Below are 18373 nucleotides of genomic sequence, written 5' to 3'. Positions count from 1 at the left end.
TATCAGAAGAGCCATCCGCGATCACCTGAAGAGACGGTTGGGAATCGAGGGGGTGCGCATGGTCCGTGTGACCTGTAGCGAGGATCCGGCCAGTTGACCAAGGCGCCGTGTGTACCTTCTTGTTCTGCTGCTACTGTTGCCGTTGGATTTTGGATGCTGATCGCCGTCGCGGCGGTAGTGGTGGTGGTTCCGTTTTGACGTTACCGAACGCGACCATGTCCGGGCTGCTTTACACACTTCTGGGGCTCGCGGCCAGCACGAGCCTCCATTGCGCCGTTAGACGCGAGATAAGCCCGTGCACCTGCCGACAGGAGGAGTTCTCCAGTCCCGTTATCAACCCGGCCGCGGCGGCCGCCGCCGCCGCTGCGGCCAATACCGCGAACAATGCCGGCCATCACGGACACGGGGAACGGATCGAGGTGGTGTGCGAGCGCATGGACTCATTCGAGCAGGTTGCGGGCGCGTTAAGGGGTAAATTCACCGCGGAGCAACAGATCACGCTGAGGGTGTCGCATTCGAATCTCAGGGACATATCGCGGCATGATTTCAAAGAGCTGCGTATGTCCATCACGAGGCTCGAGCTGAACCACGATCATCTGGGGTGAGTGAACCGCTTCGGCGAGACCCAGAGAAACGTGTAGGGTAGATGCACCGGGTAAATGAACACCGTACCAGTGAATGAACATTGTATATAAAAACGAGTAAATTAAGTTATTAACATAGGCAAATGATTGAATATTGATTTTTTTTCTTCAATTCCTTGTTTCATACTCAAACAATATTCGTGACATTGGTATTCGAAATGTTCATATACTTAACCCCTTGTCGTACGATTTCTTTTACGGCTTCACTCTTAAGAATTACCGAGGCACTAAAGGAATTCTATTCTTATGGCAAGTGTTAGATTTATTCGAAACCTTGAATGCTAATACCAGCTAAACGGTATTTCACGTCGACTCAAAGAAAACTGATAATATACATGTTTACTAAATTCAGTTCAAAAGCGTTATCACGTGTCTGACTTGATGTTGTAAGGCAAGGGGTTAATGTTGTTCATTCACTGATGAACACTTTTTCTTTTTCATTTAATCAATTACATTTCTCCAATCTTTGGAATATTAAAATCTATAAATTATGAAAGTGTGTAGATATTAAAGAATCTAATTTTCATGTGCCAAATATTTATTAATATTATTACCATTTAAAATTCGACTTTAATAGTTAGAAAACCTCTTAATGTTTGTTTATTGGTGCGTTTATCTTATATATTATTCGAATCTTCCGGAGAATATTGCGTATACGGATACTTTAGTCTGTTAACCCTTCTGCTTGTAAACAGTGTTCGCTCGTGGCGAAGATAAATCCTCTGTTTTCTTCGCAATATAGTATCTGCATCGACGCGAGTTTATTGATATTTAAGGATTGTCGGGGGAATTTATGGATTTGGCGGTTAGGAAAGAAGTAATCGTCGAAATGTATTTTGATTCATGATCCACCTGTCATCGTTTTGTCGACAATTCTGTTTCTCCGATTTGTAAAAGGAGTGGGAATGGCAGATGAGCAGAGATACGTAATATTTCCAGGGACATTCTGATGGATGGTGAATAGAAGCAGTGTATAAATTATTTATTCGTAGAAATAAAACATTAGATTACGTTGTATGAATATTGCTAATTGAATGACTATCGCTTGACGACTAAATCATTTTCCGTATCTTTAAAGATCATTTTACCAATAAGGCAATAGCATTGAATGCCAAATTTCATGTCACTCAAAGGTGGGCATACTTTTATTTGAATAACAGACGTGGGATAGAACGAACCTGCAGAGGCTTACATTCAGATATTTGTGGGATTAAATATTTATTTACATATGTGTTCGTTTCTTTTAAATAAAACATTGTTTTACCAAAAAATCGAACAGCATATCAGATTGAACTGAAACCACTATAGAGTGTTTCTATTTATTATCCATTAATCGAATAAAATTTTAATCACATTCAAGCATAGGATATAGCAATACGAAGTCGTCCATAAAACGAAATGACGATAAACAGAGACTTCGGATGACGATCAAGAGGTGATCTATGAACTCATACATATGTTGTACAAGATGTCTCCAATCAACTAAACTACCAGCTATTCTATTTCCCAAACAGTAATTCAAAACGTGACTATTTCGACGACCTCCCAACGTAAATTTCAACCCCTTCTTCGTAAAATTCTTCCTCTCGACCATCTCAACGACCGAAAGACATTTCAATTCACAACAACATACATTCGTTTACAAGTATCCTATCCCTATAGCGTCGGACTCTGTACACGCCCGTTCAGAGTTTTCAGCTCCGGGAGCGTTCAGATTAGTTTCTGTTTTCTCGCGACAAAACGGTATACATACACCACATGCGCATGTATATACGTACATAGATATATCTGCCCGAACTTGTTGTGTGATGTCTCTGTGTATCGCCGATTCTTTTTTCTGTTTGTTAAACACGCTACGCCCAAGCCACCGTGTGCGGCACAAGCCTTTTTTATTTCTTCTTTTTTCTTCTTCGCCCCTGTCCCATCTGGTTCTTGTACTTACTTACGTCGCCCGCGGTAATTTGAAAGTCGTTGGAATGTATCTCTCTCTCTCTCTCTCTCTCTCTCTCTCTCTCTCTCTCTGTCTCCCAACTCTCTTTTTCTCTCTCTCGTTTTTCTTTATTCCAATATCTTCTGACTGGGAACACAAAGGTTTGTTATCGGGGCATGATGGAGGGAGGGGGGAGGGGGGAAGGTACGGGCCCGCGCGGTCCGCCTCGAGACAAAGCGGTCAAGCCGATGTTGCGGAATGAATACTTTCGCCTCGCGACAGAGACCGACCTCGCGGGCTTCAAGGAATCTTCCTCGATCATTTCGTGGAAGACTCGGCCGCGGGTGGGCAGGGCCGAGGGGGCCAGGGCCGAGGAAATTCTTCGGGCCGTCGAAGAAAATCGTGTAGACCACGATAGCGAAGTGCGTGGATAAGTGATATCAGGCCACACGCTTTGCCTCGAACCACGCGCGCACCATTCAGCCGACGAAACAGGGTATCGCCGTTTCTAGAAGCTGGTAAACTCTTTCTTCGCTCCACTTTTTTTGTTTCCTTTTCTTTTTTTTCTCTCTCCCTCTCTCTTTCTCTCTTCTTTTTTCGTTTTACCACACTTATCTCTCTGGTGCGCGGTGGAGGTTCCCCGGTGTCACGTGAACATTCCTTCGAGCGTCGTAACCTAGAAGACCGATCTCCACGCAAATTCCAGCTTCTCTTTTCTCTGTCCTTGTATATGTACCGTACTTCGTACATTACGCTAGAAACAAATGGAAAAATTCGAGAAACGAAATCGTAAGTCTGTTGTATTTTTTTTTATCAGGACGATTGTTTTGTCGCCTTCGGCGATTCAGCTTCCGCTAAAAGCGCATAAAATCCGCACGACCTAATCGGTGTTAACCTATCGGAATACATGCAGATACGGGGATATCATTTCCGAGGACTTTTTGCTACTCGAATTACCGTGTTGATCGCACATTTCGTTGATACGACTATAAAATTCCTTAATCACTTGGGAATCTAGTGCGCGCAGTTTTTAGGAATTGAAAAATATTAAGGGTACCGATAAATAATCCGTTATGTCCTTTTCTTTACCAAACCGGTACCATGGTTTAAATTCCAGACATCTGCTCGTCGGTCAAATACATTGTCGAAGGGCTTTCGATTTCTTCAGAAATGAGAGTTGAATTTGACAAAATGTCGAAGATTAAATAAGGCAACGTAGTGTTTCTTTCCCTTCTTTTTTTTTAAAAAACAATTATGCCAGGTATTTCCGAGGAAACGCTTCATAACGAAGACTCATAGAAAAGCACGCGAGTAAGCTTCACACATATTATGCATTGATAACAGTGACAATATCTTCGCGAAAGGTCATCGTCTGATGTTGCAAGCATTGAGCAAAGATGTTTTCTATATAACAAAGCCTCGGCACCAATTAGCGTAATTATTTCGCGAATCGGCACGACACGGTCGGAAATCATTTCGAACGAAACGCGCGCGCGCAAACGATTTTCGAAAACCGCGGGTAATTTGCAATATCCTCGATCTAGCACAAAATTGTACGAACTACTATCTGAAGCAATTACTATAATCTTCGTCCTCGTTTATCATCGCAAGACACTTTTTATTTCTTTATATTTTTATACGGCTAATGATAATGTATTAAATAATACGAAGATAATGAGGCGAGTGTTCCAAATTTTGCGAATCTGAAAGATTGTTACGTTTCGTCGATTTAATAAAATAAATGTCCTTGTAGAATTCTAACAGGCGGGCACTGTTAGACGCGAATTCATTCTAAAGTCTGTGCCTGCAGTTAGAAATAATTTCCCTGTCCATATAAATGTAATTGATCTCGATGAAAAGAAAAGGGATACCGACAATGAAATCCTCAATTATTGTCGAAGTTAATTCATGGGAGAGAGAGAGAGAGAGAGAGAGAGAGAGAGAGAGAGAGATTTCCTCGTTTTCTAGATAAAATTATCGTACGTTTCGCCGTGAACGGGCGCAAAGGACACGCGGCACACTGGTCTTCCTTGATTATCCTGATAGGCCACGCACCTCGCCGGCAGATGAGAGAAAACGAAAGTCCTTGAGGGAGCGGAACGACGGAACGGAAACAGCGTCTTTGCCGCGTACGGCAGAAAAGGACGGGGGAAAAGAAGTCGCGAGAATGAAATCTTAATCGTGCCTGACCTCTTCGAGCGTGTTATCGACGGGCCCTGCGCGCTTATCGTTTCGGAATAATTAAATAACGAAATGCTGTGAGCCAACATTATGTGAATAATCGAACGATAATGACCGTGGCCGGCCGCGATTTTGGACACGTTACCATTGTTCCTCTCCTGATATCTTGATAAAGATTTGGCCCCATCGAGATATACGTTGCAATTTCACAAATAAAATTAAATGTTGATAATTGCCAACGATCTTATAGTCGCTATCGCTCATAAATGTAACTGAAGAATTTGCAAGAATTAACGCACGATATATATGTGTTTATCGGTCAATTAATTCACTGGTGCATTCATTCGGGTGATTTTTTTTTCTTGTCATTTTCTGGAAAATGATATATTTTATTCGGTAAATTTTTTAAGAACTCAACGTCGTCTGTAGATACGGTTCAATCCTTTCCGACTTTGTGGACGAACAGAAAGGAATTTGTGTTTCCTCCTTTGGTCCGTGACTAGGACAATGAGCGATAACTTCGTTTCGCCGCTGATAAATTCGGAATTGATTGCGTATCGCCTCGCCGGCCATGTGTTTACAACGGTCACACGTTGTTCGGTGTGTGATCGCTCCGCGCGGTCAACGATAACGCCGTTATCGAGAGATGCCATTCGAAATTTTTCGACATGAGATGCTTCGTGCTTCTCGTACTTTTGGAATTATCTCGCGATGATCGGTACAGTCATCCACCGTGATCTTTATCGTTCCCGGGGAAAAGTGTTTTTCATAGACGAGAACTGAATAAATAACGTATGCACGACACGATAAAATGATCGATCGACGATCAATGGTCCTCGAAACAGTTACGTTATTCTACTGATTGGAAGCTTAATAATCCTAAATACGTTATTAAGGATGAAAGTCATGTGGTCTTTTAATTACAAAGGAGTACTGTGACTAATAATAATGATACTGTATTCAATTACATTTAGTTATATAGAGGCGTGCAAAGGTTTCCAGGAAATTACTTTCCCAGAAATTACTATCCACGGTGCTGGGAGAAATAAAAGTAGTTTCTCTTAAAGATAGCGAACGTTGCGTTCGTCATACTTCGTACAATACCGATCGATTGTATAAAATTGATTTTATATTGCTTAACGTTTATAATTCAAAGGTGACTTCTCGTCAACTTTTGCACGTTACACATGCTGAATAACAGAAAATAAAGAGCGAGTTATTGTTTTGTAGGTACGTGGACGGCGGCGTTTTCGCGGGTTTGGGAAGAACACAGTACCTTAGTCTTGCGGATAACGAAGTGCCGTCTATACCGAGGCACATTCTGACGCATCTATCTCTGCTGAGGACCCTAGATCTCAGCAGAAATCGGATAAGCCGCATAGACCCCGATGACTTCAAGGTATTAAATGTAACACCTATGATTTAGAGAAAAAGAAAACACTGGTCAACACTGCTGGCATCTCCTTGGGTAAATGTTATGCTGACGTTTGAAAGCTTTAGGCGTCGTTTAAATTTCATTTAGAAATTTAAAGCTGCCCGTAAGCCCGTCAACAAGCTCTATGCTCCATTTCTGTTCTTACGTTTAATTGAAATCGGTCCCAATCACCAGCAAGTACATATTTTGGAGATTGAGTGTAATCGAGAAATTATGACCTTACTTTTTTTTTTACATAGGTAAGGCTTAACGTGTTTTAACGTAGGAAAAAAATGCATCTGGAGCAATAATAACAGTAACTGGTAATCGTGACATATGTAGATGGGGAGCACCTTATTGACAGGAAGAATATCTACTCGACATTAATGAATACCAATTACAAACGTTCGATGTAACCTTTGCTGACCGTAGTAGCGCTGTCGCCTTTCGAATTATGCATTTATCGAACTGATTGAATCTAATCTCATTCGGGCTAACTCCTGGAATGCATGAAATGTCCCCCTTGCTCGTAATGTCTCTATTCCCTGTAACGAATGTCTTCGTACATTGGAATCTTGGAATGCAATTCTGAAAGCTAGTTCACAAGTGACGAATTTTAATTACGCAGACGTATTTTTTCATATTTTAACATATTTCTGTCATTTGATGACAGTCTCAAAGGAATCAATTCTTCCCTTGACCCCTTTTTCCCTACTAAGAATAATGTAAATACAAATCGTAGTAGCGACTTCGAACGCCTTGTATAAGGAAAGAGAAAAAAAAGGGTTAAAAAACGAGATGTTTTCCCGCGGAGCACATTTCGCGCGTTACGCGTGACTTTGTAGTGGTTACATACATATTTATGGCTGGAGTATGAACGAACAATTCATCTCGAGGAGAGGAGCACAGCAACTAGAAGGCCTGGTGGGGTTTCCCTGGCGCTTGGCGCGCACGTGACCGGCCACGTGCAGAGAATAGTCCGCCAATCGTTTTCCAGACGATACGTGCCACTTGTGTGATTTTTTATCCACGGATGCCTCGTGCTGTTTATCGCACGTTTTAGCCACAACGAGACATAAAGAGACCGTAGGAACGCAAAAGAAAAATGTCTTTTATCCGTGTTTCTCGTAATCGACGTAATTCATGTAATATCCGATTCCTCCTCGCCGGCGTTGTTTCTCGATCGCAATGCAAGAGATGAGTACACAGGTGTTACGATGGGATTGAACATGAGAATCTTTAAGGGAACTAATTAGAAAAATGGTAAATCACTGGTAGGTATAGTCCAGTGCAAATGATAAATTAACTCATGTTCTCTGGTTAAGGACCCAATCAGGGCCGTTCCTGCCGGAGGTGCAAAAGGAGCCCTCATACCTGGGTGGCCGCAGATCGTTTATTATATGTAAAATTTTGGCTAGTAAGAATAATAATCAAAATTCTTCTTATGATTATGAAATTTTTAGACAAACAGAAATCAATCAAATTAATTTTACATGTAATCTTTGTAACACTATTCGTGTACAAGAATGAACTATCTTTATGGGCAGTATAAAATAGCGTATGATATTTAGCCACATTTATTGGATTAAATTCATGTAGATAATTAATGGTCACTATTTATCAACCATAACATCATTATTACATACATTATACGTTAGTTTTGTACTTGTATGTGGCATAAAATTGTGGGAGCTAATACATAATTTGCGAATCACTTGTTCATGGATTTCGCAGGAAATTACGCGTATTTGTATACGGTAAAAAGAAACGTGCCGATAACAGTGATGTAATAATGATGCCTGCATCGGCGAACTATCGCGAAAAAAGACGGCTGTTCATCACGCGACAGTAAACAGCTCGAGAACTGTTGATTCGAATCGGTCGATCGGTTTCTGTCGGGTGGCGTATGCAGCAGCGGCGGCTCGAATCTCTTCTATGCACTTGAAACACACACTCGCCGCTTCGATATTCACACTTGCATGTCGTGCTGCCACTATTCCCGATTAAATGTTGCGCGCGGCCTCGGTATTAATCGCGTCTGTCGACGCTGCTAAACACGATCTTCACGAATCCGCTATCGTCTTTATATTTCTTCTCGACATATTATGTACATAATAACCATAAATTTTGTTTGCTGAAAACATCCAAAGGTTTTTAAAACCACGGTATACGTAATTGTTTATTACTTATCAATTATCTTTTAACAACCAAACAGCGAATTCACCCGTTGAAGGGAGATTGAATATTGATCGTACGAAATAATAGCTGTTCCAAGATGGCGGACAGCCGAGCGGTCGAAGCGTTTTCGATGTTCAAAATTCTATCAGAATGTCTGTCAACCTCGTTTCAAAGTTTAGGATAAGTAAAATGGTCAAAGGAACTTGAATTTAAAAAATAAAACACGTTTTACGACCACAACTTTGCGAACATTGATGGTTTGTGAATCCAAAGGTTTCGATCGTCGTCCTCTCCGCCATCTTGAAAGAGTATCACAGATGTGTCCAGAGTGTTACACCTACCTTGAGCAGTGTATTTCTCCAAAAGTGAACTATGTATCTTGAATAATTAATGATAAATGTGAAAATTTGATGTTCGATTTGCAGTACAATCCGACGCTGCAGCACCTGTCTATGGCCGGGAACGCGATTTCGGAAATGGTACCGGGCTCGTTGCCGCCATTGGTGAAACACCTCCATGTCGGTCGGAACCACCTGCAAAGTCTGAATCGGACTCTAAGGTACGACGGTTTCTCGATTACTGACAGTTCGTGTTCGGTACGTGATCTATCCGAAACCGAATCGAACATCCTATTTACATGGGCGTAGCCAGAGAGGGCAGGGGGAGCACTTATTCCCCCCGCCTGGAAGGAAAAAAGGTGCCTTTTCTTATCCTAGAGAAGAAAGAATTGTGTCACCCCTTTATGAATTTTATATTATGAAATTTACCTTATGATAAATTCCCCCTCCCCCCGACCGATAACCTGGCTACGCCCATGCCTGTTTATCGTTCTGTCGGTGGCTCTTATTTAATTGGCTCTATTCACCGTTGATGCAACCGGCCGTTCTTAAGATGACCGAGTGATCGTAAGCGAGGGAGGGCGCGCACGCAGATTATATCCGGAGGATAGAACAATTAAACGATCTGGTCACGTGTCCGATGCTGAAAGTTATGCGTTCGAGCCGCTCGAAAGAAGCATTTACGACGGATAATTTAATATTTGTTTGTCTTAACCTATTGGCCATCATATATTTATTGTTTATTACTAGTCGATAAAAATTCGTCTTGTTTTTCTACAAGCATTTGCTATCGAAGTCAATATTCATTCGCAAGAAAATCAGGAACAGATGGTCCGTAATAATGTTTCTCGCTGTTCTCCAACAATCGTACCCTATCTTGATCGAGTTAAAAGGCGGGAAGGTATATTGAATTTAAAACTGTATTGCCAATATTTTATTTTTCATCGAATGATTACGGATTAAGGGTTGGTCAAGGATCGGTTACAATATATCTTTAATCGGACTACCGGTTGGACTTCCCTCAAAAATGAAGGGCCCGCAGATCCACGTGTCGCAACTTTGTTCCAGAGATTTGAATCAGCTGGAGTGGCTGTTAATTAACGCGAACGAGCTGACATCCTTGGACGGTGAACTACCATCCTCCGGTCACAACTTGAAGATGCTCTACGCGGTCGACAATCAACTGACACATTTGCCCGCGGAATTTCGTTACCTGCATCGTTTGGAGACATTGTTCCTCCAGCACAATAAGATCCGGAGCTTGGACGGCACGTTGCAGAAGGCCCGACGACTGAAATTCCTCGAGCTTTCGTACAACGACTTGCAAGAGGTATACAGTCGTTTTTGCAACAATGTGATCGGGCATGCATGACTTGATTTTTTATATGCATGGTTCTGATGATGTTCGTCTTCTTTCACATATATGTGTTAATAATTATTATTGCATATTATTACGTATCGATGATATACTGCGTGGCATAACTACAAAACAGCCCTAAAATTTTCAATCTTATGTATTCTGGTAAAAATAAAAACGAACCAAGTATATGCCATGTCTGAAATTGTGTTGAGAAATAATGTTTCTCCAGAAAAGGATAGATTATATTTCCCCCCAAAAAAGTGGTTCGTTTTTATTTTTACCACGATACATAACGATTGAAAATTTTATGGTGGTTATCTAATTATTTAATAAATAAGAAACGAATAAAGTCTCCATGTAACAACGAAATAGATAAAATTATGAGAATAACTTCGGTTTTTTGAGTTTACTGGATGCAGGCGCACAACGGTGCATTTTTGGAATCATTCGTTGCGCGTCGATCAGCAAAACAATTTTCAATTTACCGTCGATTATCAGCAATCTGACATTCGATACTAATAACCTCATAAAAGATGCCGTACACACGCGTAAAGTGCAAGCGCACGATCGCGGTGCATGATAACGCGCGGAGGCGTTCGTTCAGTGTTCCGTGCATTAAGTCAATTACTACATCCTAATGTAATTATTATGTCGTGCGCTTCCGTCCTGCGGATTAAATTTTTATTGAAACGGACGGGTATGCGCCGGTGCTTTGCCCGTAATCCGTTCGGGCTGACTTCTCTGGAACGATCGGTTTCAAAGGTTTCTTCGTTAGCGCATCACACCGCCAAGAGCGTAATTCCTCTGAGCGAGAAAAGAAAGCTACTGAATTCTAGAAAACTTCAATTAACATTCTCTCTACGGAGTTATCGAGACAAGTGTTCTAGTTTCCAGGAAATCTATCGATTCCCGCGAAATAAGAAAGAAGAACGTTATACAATATCACGGATCTAGTTGTAGTAATATCTGAGACAACGTTCAAATGGTATGTACTTCTAGAACATAGTTTCCCAATCTTTTCTGGCTCACTCGTACGTGTAATTTTTTAATTTTAAAAAATTAAATTAAAAATAAGAAAATAAAATAACTAAAACGACCCCTCAGATCTCCTCAGCGTCCACTTTGGGAACTTATGTTCTAGAATGAAGTTTCATGTTGAGAATAGTAACTTCTCGAGAATATATATATATATATATATCGTTTGTCCATTCATCAAATGAGAGTGCAAAAGAAATATATTCCGTCAGTTGACAGAGGAGGATTTCATAGAGGCGGAGATGCTGGAAGACCTCGAACTTGGTCACAACTCTCTGAAATCGTTGGGCGGCACGGTCGGCGGAAACGGGGACGGAAACGGGGGCAACAGTGTCCTTTACCCTCTCAGGTCGCTGAAGAGCTTAAACTTGACGCACAACGAGCTTCGCGAATTCTCCTTCGCGTCGCTTCGTGGTCTGCGGGAGCTAAGATTGCTCGATCTATCGAACAACAGAATCGCGCAACTTCATCGGGGACGGACACCGTCTGAGGTACTCACCCAAAATAATCCTGTAAAATAAAAAAAAAAAACAATTATAATCAATGGAATTTTTGTTGATGGTACATTATCAGACAAAACTGGAACAGGGTCTTACAAATGTCGTATTACGCAATGGGTGAATTATTGGACGCGCCAATGTGTAATTCACCTCTTTACCAAACTCAATATTAAGTTACCAGGCTTTATCTTGATTATTTCTCGGATTTAAGATCCCATTTAGAGACTAGATGTGCTCTATCCGTTTCATTCGTATGTTCAGAATTTAGTGGAAGAAGAAGGGGAGGAAACGGCGGGCGGCAATATACAGGACATGCGTCTTCAGCACAATGAGTTACGTAGCTTGGACGGCTCGTTGTTCTTGGGAATGAAGGAACTGCAGAGGTTGAATCTCAGCCACAACGCGCTGGGACCGACGATCGGGCCCCGCGATTTACGGGGTCTTGACGGCCTCAAGGTCCTCGATCTTTCTCACAACGAGCTCACCACTCTTGAGGACACGTCAGAGGTACATACTTACGAGACTAATTCAATTAATTGCATACCAAGTGGACCACGGCTACACTTACCGTTGGTTTATCGACTACTGTAATTCTACCCTGCATCCTTCTGGAATACTAATAACAATTCGCTAATATAGAATACAGTGGGGTATGCTACAACGAACTAATTGGTTCTAAAACCTTGTTGGTTGTAGCATTGAAATATTAAATGTAATTTCACAAATTGGTGTAGATGTCTCAATTACTTCCACTTTAAGATAGTAGCTTAACTTCATTTAATACATTAAATATGAAGAGTTAATTGATACATAATTAAAATCTGCGAATAATTCCAGTGTCCCTGTAGCTGTCATCTCAAAAATTAAGGTAATTCTGATATATTATAACAGCTCATTTTGTACAATATAAAGTATATAAAATTATGACTCTTTCTTGAATATGATTTCGTTATCATTTCCTACGTGCGTAATCATGTTTCTGACGCTCAAATTGCACTTTCATTTTCCAACATTAATTATTAAACACCAGGTACATACAGGTACACGTATTTCGTAATTTTTATATAAATTACAGTCCACAATTCTTTATACCTTACGTTTTTATTAAGTAAAACAAATAAAGTAAACGTATTAGGGACACTGGCAGTAATTAGGACATTTACCCAATAGCAAAATATGGCAACTGATTTACAAGACTAAAGTGACCGTGAATCATAGTCGTAAGACTCTGTTCGTTTCTTGGAACGACTCGATTTTAAATCAACGAAACAACCATTGTGACACGATGATCGTACTCTATCATAGACGTGGTTACCGTCCCTGGAGGAGCTGAATGCCTCGCACAATCGGCTGGTGACGCTGTCCGAGAGGGACTTCCGTGGGTTTCCGGTTCTCTGCTGGGCGGACGTGAGCGCGAATCGGATACGCACTCTAATGCCGGAACTGGTGATGAACACTCGTTGCACCGTTCACGGAGTCCAGGACGTACTGCGCATATATCTTCAAGGTAAGCCTGATCCATCGTCGATAACGAGCAACCTTCGTGATCGTTCCCGTTTCTGTGCGCGGCGGATGGTGTTTGCGATTCGATAAGGGTCTTTTGCACGAGGAAAGGGGAGTGGGGCAATTCCGAGGGAACGCTGGCAACAGTTTCTAATGAAAGACAAACAGACGTCCCGATAACGACCAGGCGTGTCTTTGGCGTTGCGCAAATGAAAAAACAATACCGGCCAAACACAGGTGTGTGGTTTGACTGGCAGAATGAAATGTCGATGATTCGATCACGGTCACGCTTGATTTCCCCGTGTTTTACGCTTACACGGAGGGGAATTGAATCATTCCGCGTGATAATACCTCGGGTAAAGAAAGATTAACGCGAAACGACCCGATTGTTTCCAATGTTTTTACTTCCGATTGTTTGGAGAGCATTACGAGGAACAATGTTTCGTGCGAATCGGAAAGGTTCACGCAGTACAAAAATCGACTAGTGTTAAAATTCGACTTTAATAGTTACAAAATCCCTGAACTGTCCATTCATTGGTTCGTTCACCCTATAATTACCATTCTTCACTGATCGACAAATCCATGCTAGACATGACTTCCGGTACCCGTCCGCGTAAAATCCCCTCAAGATCGCGACAGAGATTCCCGCGCTGTCCTCGAACGATGACGAAGGGGTGGAAGGGGAAAGGAAATCACGCACGAAACCGCGTGATCGTGTGGTCTGGGTCGGTCGTAAACTCGCGGAATCGGTCGTGTAGCGATACCACGGGGCCCTGTGTGCCGCGCTATTTCGCTTTCCACCCTCGCAAGGATAACGACGCCCGGCCGACGGAGACGCGTTGAATGGGCGCCAGCTCGTAATTAATAAACACGTCGTTAAGTGTCGCGAGGAGGAACGACGACAGGCTTGGACGGCTCCAACGCGATGGAACGAGATGGGAAAACGGAGAACGGGATATGAGAGAGTGGTCAGCGGTGGCGGCGGCGGAAAATAAATTACTGGCTGATAATCACGGCCTGGCTCCCCGTTCGCCTCCGGGGCCGTGCATTATTTTGTCACGGGGAGTTACAATTCACGCGATAACCCCGGTCCTGGCGCCATCTCGCATTATTTATTCTATATAATATATATATCGCATGGACGACCACATCGACCGGTCCCCCGGGTGTTGTTATTGTTAATGCAATGGTTTTTCGTGGCGTCGTTTATCGCGTCGAAAGCCTCCCCCCCCCCACCCCGTCTTTTAGTTATCAGGCTGGGCCGACTTCGTTGTTCCTCCTACGGCGCACCTCTTGGTTCACCTGGCATCATACCAGGGGTCCTCGTGTTCCCGAATCTTGTTGATTTGCAGACGATCGTCCCTGGCTCCGCGATGTTGTTATTGCATCCGTACGATCAATGTGTTTACGACGCATTAGCGACGCGATCGCAAACAACCGGCGACATAACGGTCCCTCGGCCATAGACACGATCACCCCGTTCCGTAATCTCTGTCCGCCGTTAATCGAGTTTCTTTTCGGAGAGCTGAATGACGAAGGGAACAAGTCGGAAAGAAGACGATATTGTTTCAGGACATTTATTTATACATTGCAAATCACGAAGAATAAATATGATAGACACGTGATCACGGATTGGTTCTCAGTTCTGCCAGACGGCCATATTAGATGTCTGGTGAGTTTTATAAATAAAAAGTTAAAAAGGGGTACAGCATCGGCACGTGTACTTGCGTGCGTATCACGTGAATAAATGCTGGCTTGTAAATCGGGTTATTTTGTTATATATATATATTCAATTGGTTAATTTGGAATTTAATTATTCCCTCGCGGTTATTACCGGTACCACGTGGATAATTTCTGCAGCTGTATACATATGTCTGTTGTATGAAAGCTTGTATTTTTAGTAAATGTAGGTTGTTATTACGTGTTGCCGTCACGAACGAAGAATTAAAAATCGGGAAATGTTACCCGCTAGTAAGGGGAACGAATCTACTTGCGAGTAATAAAACTCCGCTAAGACTGAATGATCTTTATACGGGAGCATCGGCGTGTCTCTCCGCGCTCGACAGTCGTTTTGCTGACTAAATACATTGCAAATTACGATATACACAACGCCGATAAGTGCCAGTAATTGCTTGCAGTTACTTGTACACAGGATGAATCACACGACCCAGATGGGTGATAGCTCCCTGTCACGTTAACGATAGCAGAAAAGATGGAGAAAAGAATGGTACCGCGTGTTCCCCATCTTTTGAATGGGATGCAAGAGTATGTGTGATTGAATCACGTAAAAATACCGAAAAATATTACTAGATTCTTTAAAAAAAAATGAATTCCTTTCTCTCATATCAACTCCTCGAAAACAAACATTCTAAAAGTCTAAATGAAAATAAGAAAAAGAAAACATTCGTAATGTTCTGTGCTTTCGTTCATTCTTCAGAGATAAATCTAATGCCACCACTGTTGTTCCCAAGCAACTTTTATCGATTCTAACCTTCTTAACACGTTCAATGCGAGGTCGAAACATGTATCGATGTGATATACTTCCAGATAATCCGGTGCTGTGCGATCCCGGACTGGCCGACCTGACCGTGGCTCTCGAGGTGAATCATGCGAAGGTCTACGGTGTCGCGAACGATTGTCCGACGACCGCCTCGACGCCGGCGGAACAGACGTCGCCGCTTCCGCCGTTGCCGGCGACGTTGCTGTTGGCCGCGGCGGCCGCAGCTTCCGGCGGGAACGTGTCCTTCGCGGCGACCCTCGAGTAAAGGCGTTCTGGTGCCACGGATGGATCGTGAACGATCGACCCGGCAGGAATGTTTCCGACGAGGCAGTTGGGGGGGAAGTGGACCGTGGGGGAGGGTTTTGTTCGTCCCGTGGCCCCCCTCAGCCGATGATTTGGGGTCACACACATGGAAACGAGCCCACGGCGGCGTGTACGCCGAGAAATAGGACCAGAATTGTGCGCGTTCTCGGCCAACGGCGGCCGTGGCGGTGTTACATGGGGGTGAAACCACACGCTTCGTTCGTTTGAATCGGCCTGCGCGTGAATTGCTGCGAAGTATCCCCCAGGGAATCGTTGTACAATAGAACAGAATTTTAAGAGAGAAAGAGAGAGAGATATGCAAGGAAACGGGGGGAGGAACCGCTGGTTTGAATTCGATCGAACATCAGAGAGACAGGGACACGTTCGATCGGTGGCTGACTTACCGTTCACGACTTTAGAGGTCAGCCCCTCTGATCCGCTAGTAGAGATTAAGCGACGAGATATATATATATTTATTTTAACGAGCTTCGATCACACCGTATCGCGGGTTCCTTGTTTCGTCACGGGGATGACGATTTCCCCTGGCGTGTGAAACTGGGACTCACAGGGGCAGGGGGGAAAGAATCTGTATTAGGAGACCGGGAACGGCGGTCGCGCCCTGGTACAGGCCTAAGGGTGGAGGAGAAATGGTGGATTTTCAACGAACAGTTGATCGCGGGACAGTGGCCCCATTTTGTAAGCCTGAGGAACGAGTTACTGAAGTTACTGTTTTGTAACGGGTGACATTACTATCGATGTAAATAATTAATAATCCTGACGCGGTCCAAAAGTTTGAAAAGATCTCTGTCCTCGGACTTGGAATTAGACATCCTCGTAGACGTATTATGGAATTTTTTACATTTAATGGTCTGAAAACTGACTTGATTGGAAAACCGATATTTTTCAGATATAGCCCAGATAATACATGACGCCTTGAAAACGCCCATTTTACGGCTATTTTAGGTCTACGACGCCTTTAAGCTGTCTTCAAAGGGTCATTGGGCGTCATGTGCTATGTGGGAGTAGTCTTTTTATAAGAACCGTAACACTCAATGAAGATTTGAAGAAGATGAACAACTTGAAAGTAGGAACAATATTTTAGCGTAATGGGGAAAGGTATTGTATTTCTCTATTTTATATGATAAGTTATGTACAGTTTTTTCTACAAACTTTCAAATTAGTTTGTTAAATATTTCCTTTCCAATGCAATCTCGAAGATTTCGTTTTCAAGCCCAAACCTCGGATATCTTTTCGATCGTGGACTATGCGTCGTGAAGACACACGTGCCCTATTTACGGTAGACGAGCGTCTTCTAATTCGAACTCGCGTATACCATTCATCTCCGCCTAATTTTTACTAACATCCTTCGTGATAAGTTACGAACGCAGCCTACCGCGCTAACAAAACGGCGTAAGATTTGGTAGAAATCATCGTTAATCATGCTTCGAAGTATTATCCATAACGCTTGCCCGATGTAATCGCGTTACCATGATCTTCGTGTCCCGATCGCATTTAGATTATTCGTTGTAATAATATGGGACAATACGACTGAGATCTAGCGTTGCGATGTACAATGTGTAAGATAATATATAAGTGAAAATTTCATTGTTGGTGAATGCATAACGATATCCTAATCGGTTTCTTTTGTGTAGCTGATCTTTCGATTGAACATATTAGGTTGCCCGGAAGTAATGACGGATTCCCTTTCCAGTTGAACAGTTCAAACGGTCGCGCGTATTGCTATCTTAACGGAACATTTGACTTGGTTGTTCTTATCAAACATTGCTGTACAAACTGGTATGTTTCTCCAAGGTTCTCTGTACATGATGTCATCATTTCAAATATTTATATATGTAAAAGAGTATACGAAATTCTCTGGTTGAGTTTATTAATTCAGTGATATCTAAATTTCTTAAAAGTCAAATTCAATAATTTATAACGAATGTAATGGTCGTTTCGCCGATTAAAGTTAAGCTGAAACCGTATCTCTTGCTATCGAAGTCCGCAGTTAAATTGAGGACAGCCTAATGGAAAAGTCATTTTGCTAGATTATTTTAATCGTATCAAAGCCGATTAATGAACACGGCTATCGTATACTTTGCATCATAGTAATCCATCGATTCCCATCGACGCTTCGATCATTAATTAAATTCCTGCATGATCAAGTAAATGAACGATCGACCAGGTCAATAGTGTAAGTGAAATCTGTTAACTTACGTTGTGTACAGCGATATGGGCTGATTGGCAGTGGGCGATCAATTGACCCTCTCGTTAACTCGTACCAATAGGGATGAATTATTATCAACGTGCTTCTATGCATACATAATCAATTGGCCTTTTCCATGTACCAGTAAGGCGCGCGGATATTTCGTATGTGTAACTAACATCCGACGGCTGAATTAATGTAAGACTAGCAATCGACAAAGAGAATTCAGTTCTGTGGTTCGGTTACTAAAACGAATGTATATTATTAGACTGCGGGATTTT

The 18373-nt window shown here is 42.4% G+C and overlaps 1 protein-coding gene across 1 annotated transcript; it reads left to right on the top strand.

Moving 5' to 3' along the window:
* The first annotated feature begins 215 nt into the window (after positions 1–215).
* LOC107192052 (insulin-like growth factor-binding protein complex acid labile subunit) lies at positions 216–15848 on the top strand. The gene is made up of 8 exons (XM_015581238.1): positions 216–601; positions 5986–6154; positions 8773–8906; positions 9754–10015; positions 11293–11571; positions 11842–12087; positions 12886–13087; positions 15631–15848. Exons 1-8 carry the CDS (start codon positions 216–218, stop codon positions 15846–15848), a joined length of 1896 nt encoding a protein of 631 aa, XP_015436724.1.
* Positions 15849–18373: the final 2525 nt, after the last annotated feature.

Source organism: Dufourea novaeangliae, unplaced genomic scaffold (genome assembly GCF_001272555.1).
Source record: "Dufourea novaeangliae isolate 0120121106 unplaced genomic scaffold, ASM127255v1 scaffold296, whole genome shotgun sequence".
NCBI classification, from domain to species: domain Eukaryota; kingdom Metazoa; phylum Arthropoda; class Insecta; order Hymenoptera; family Halictidae; genus Dufourea; species Dufourea novaeangliae.
Note: the sequence above shows the minus strand (reverse complement) of the source record. Positions and strands in the feature narration are given on the sequence as shown.

Coding starts and splice junctions, on each gene's coding strand:
- LOC107192052 (XM_015581238.1), top strand. CDS start 216: ATGTCCGGGCTGCTTTACACACTTCTGGGGCTCGCGGCCAGCACGAGC. Junction 8,907..9,753: donor AGTCTGAATCGGACTCTAAG/GTACGACGGTTT, acceptor ACTTTGTTCCAG/AGATTTGAATCAGCTGGAGT. Junction 11,572..11,841: donor GGGGACGGACACCGTCTGAG/GTACTCACCCAA, acceptor TCGTATGTTCAG/AATTTAGTGGAAGAAGAAGG.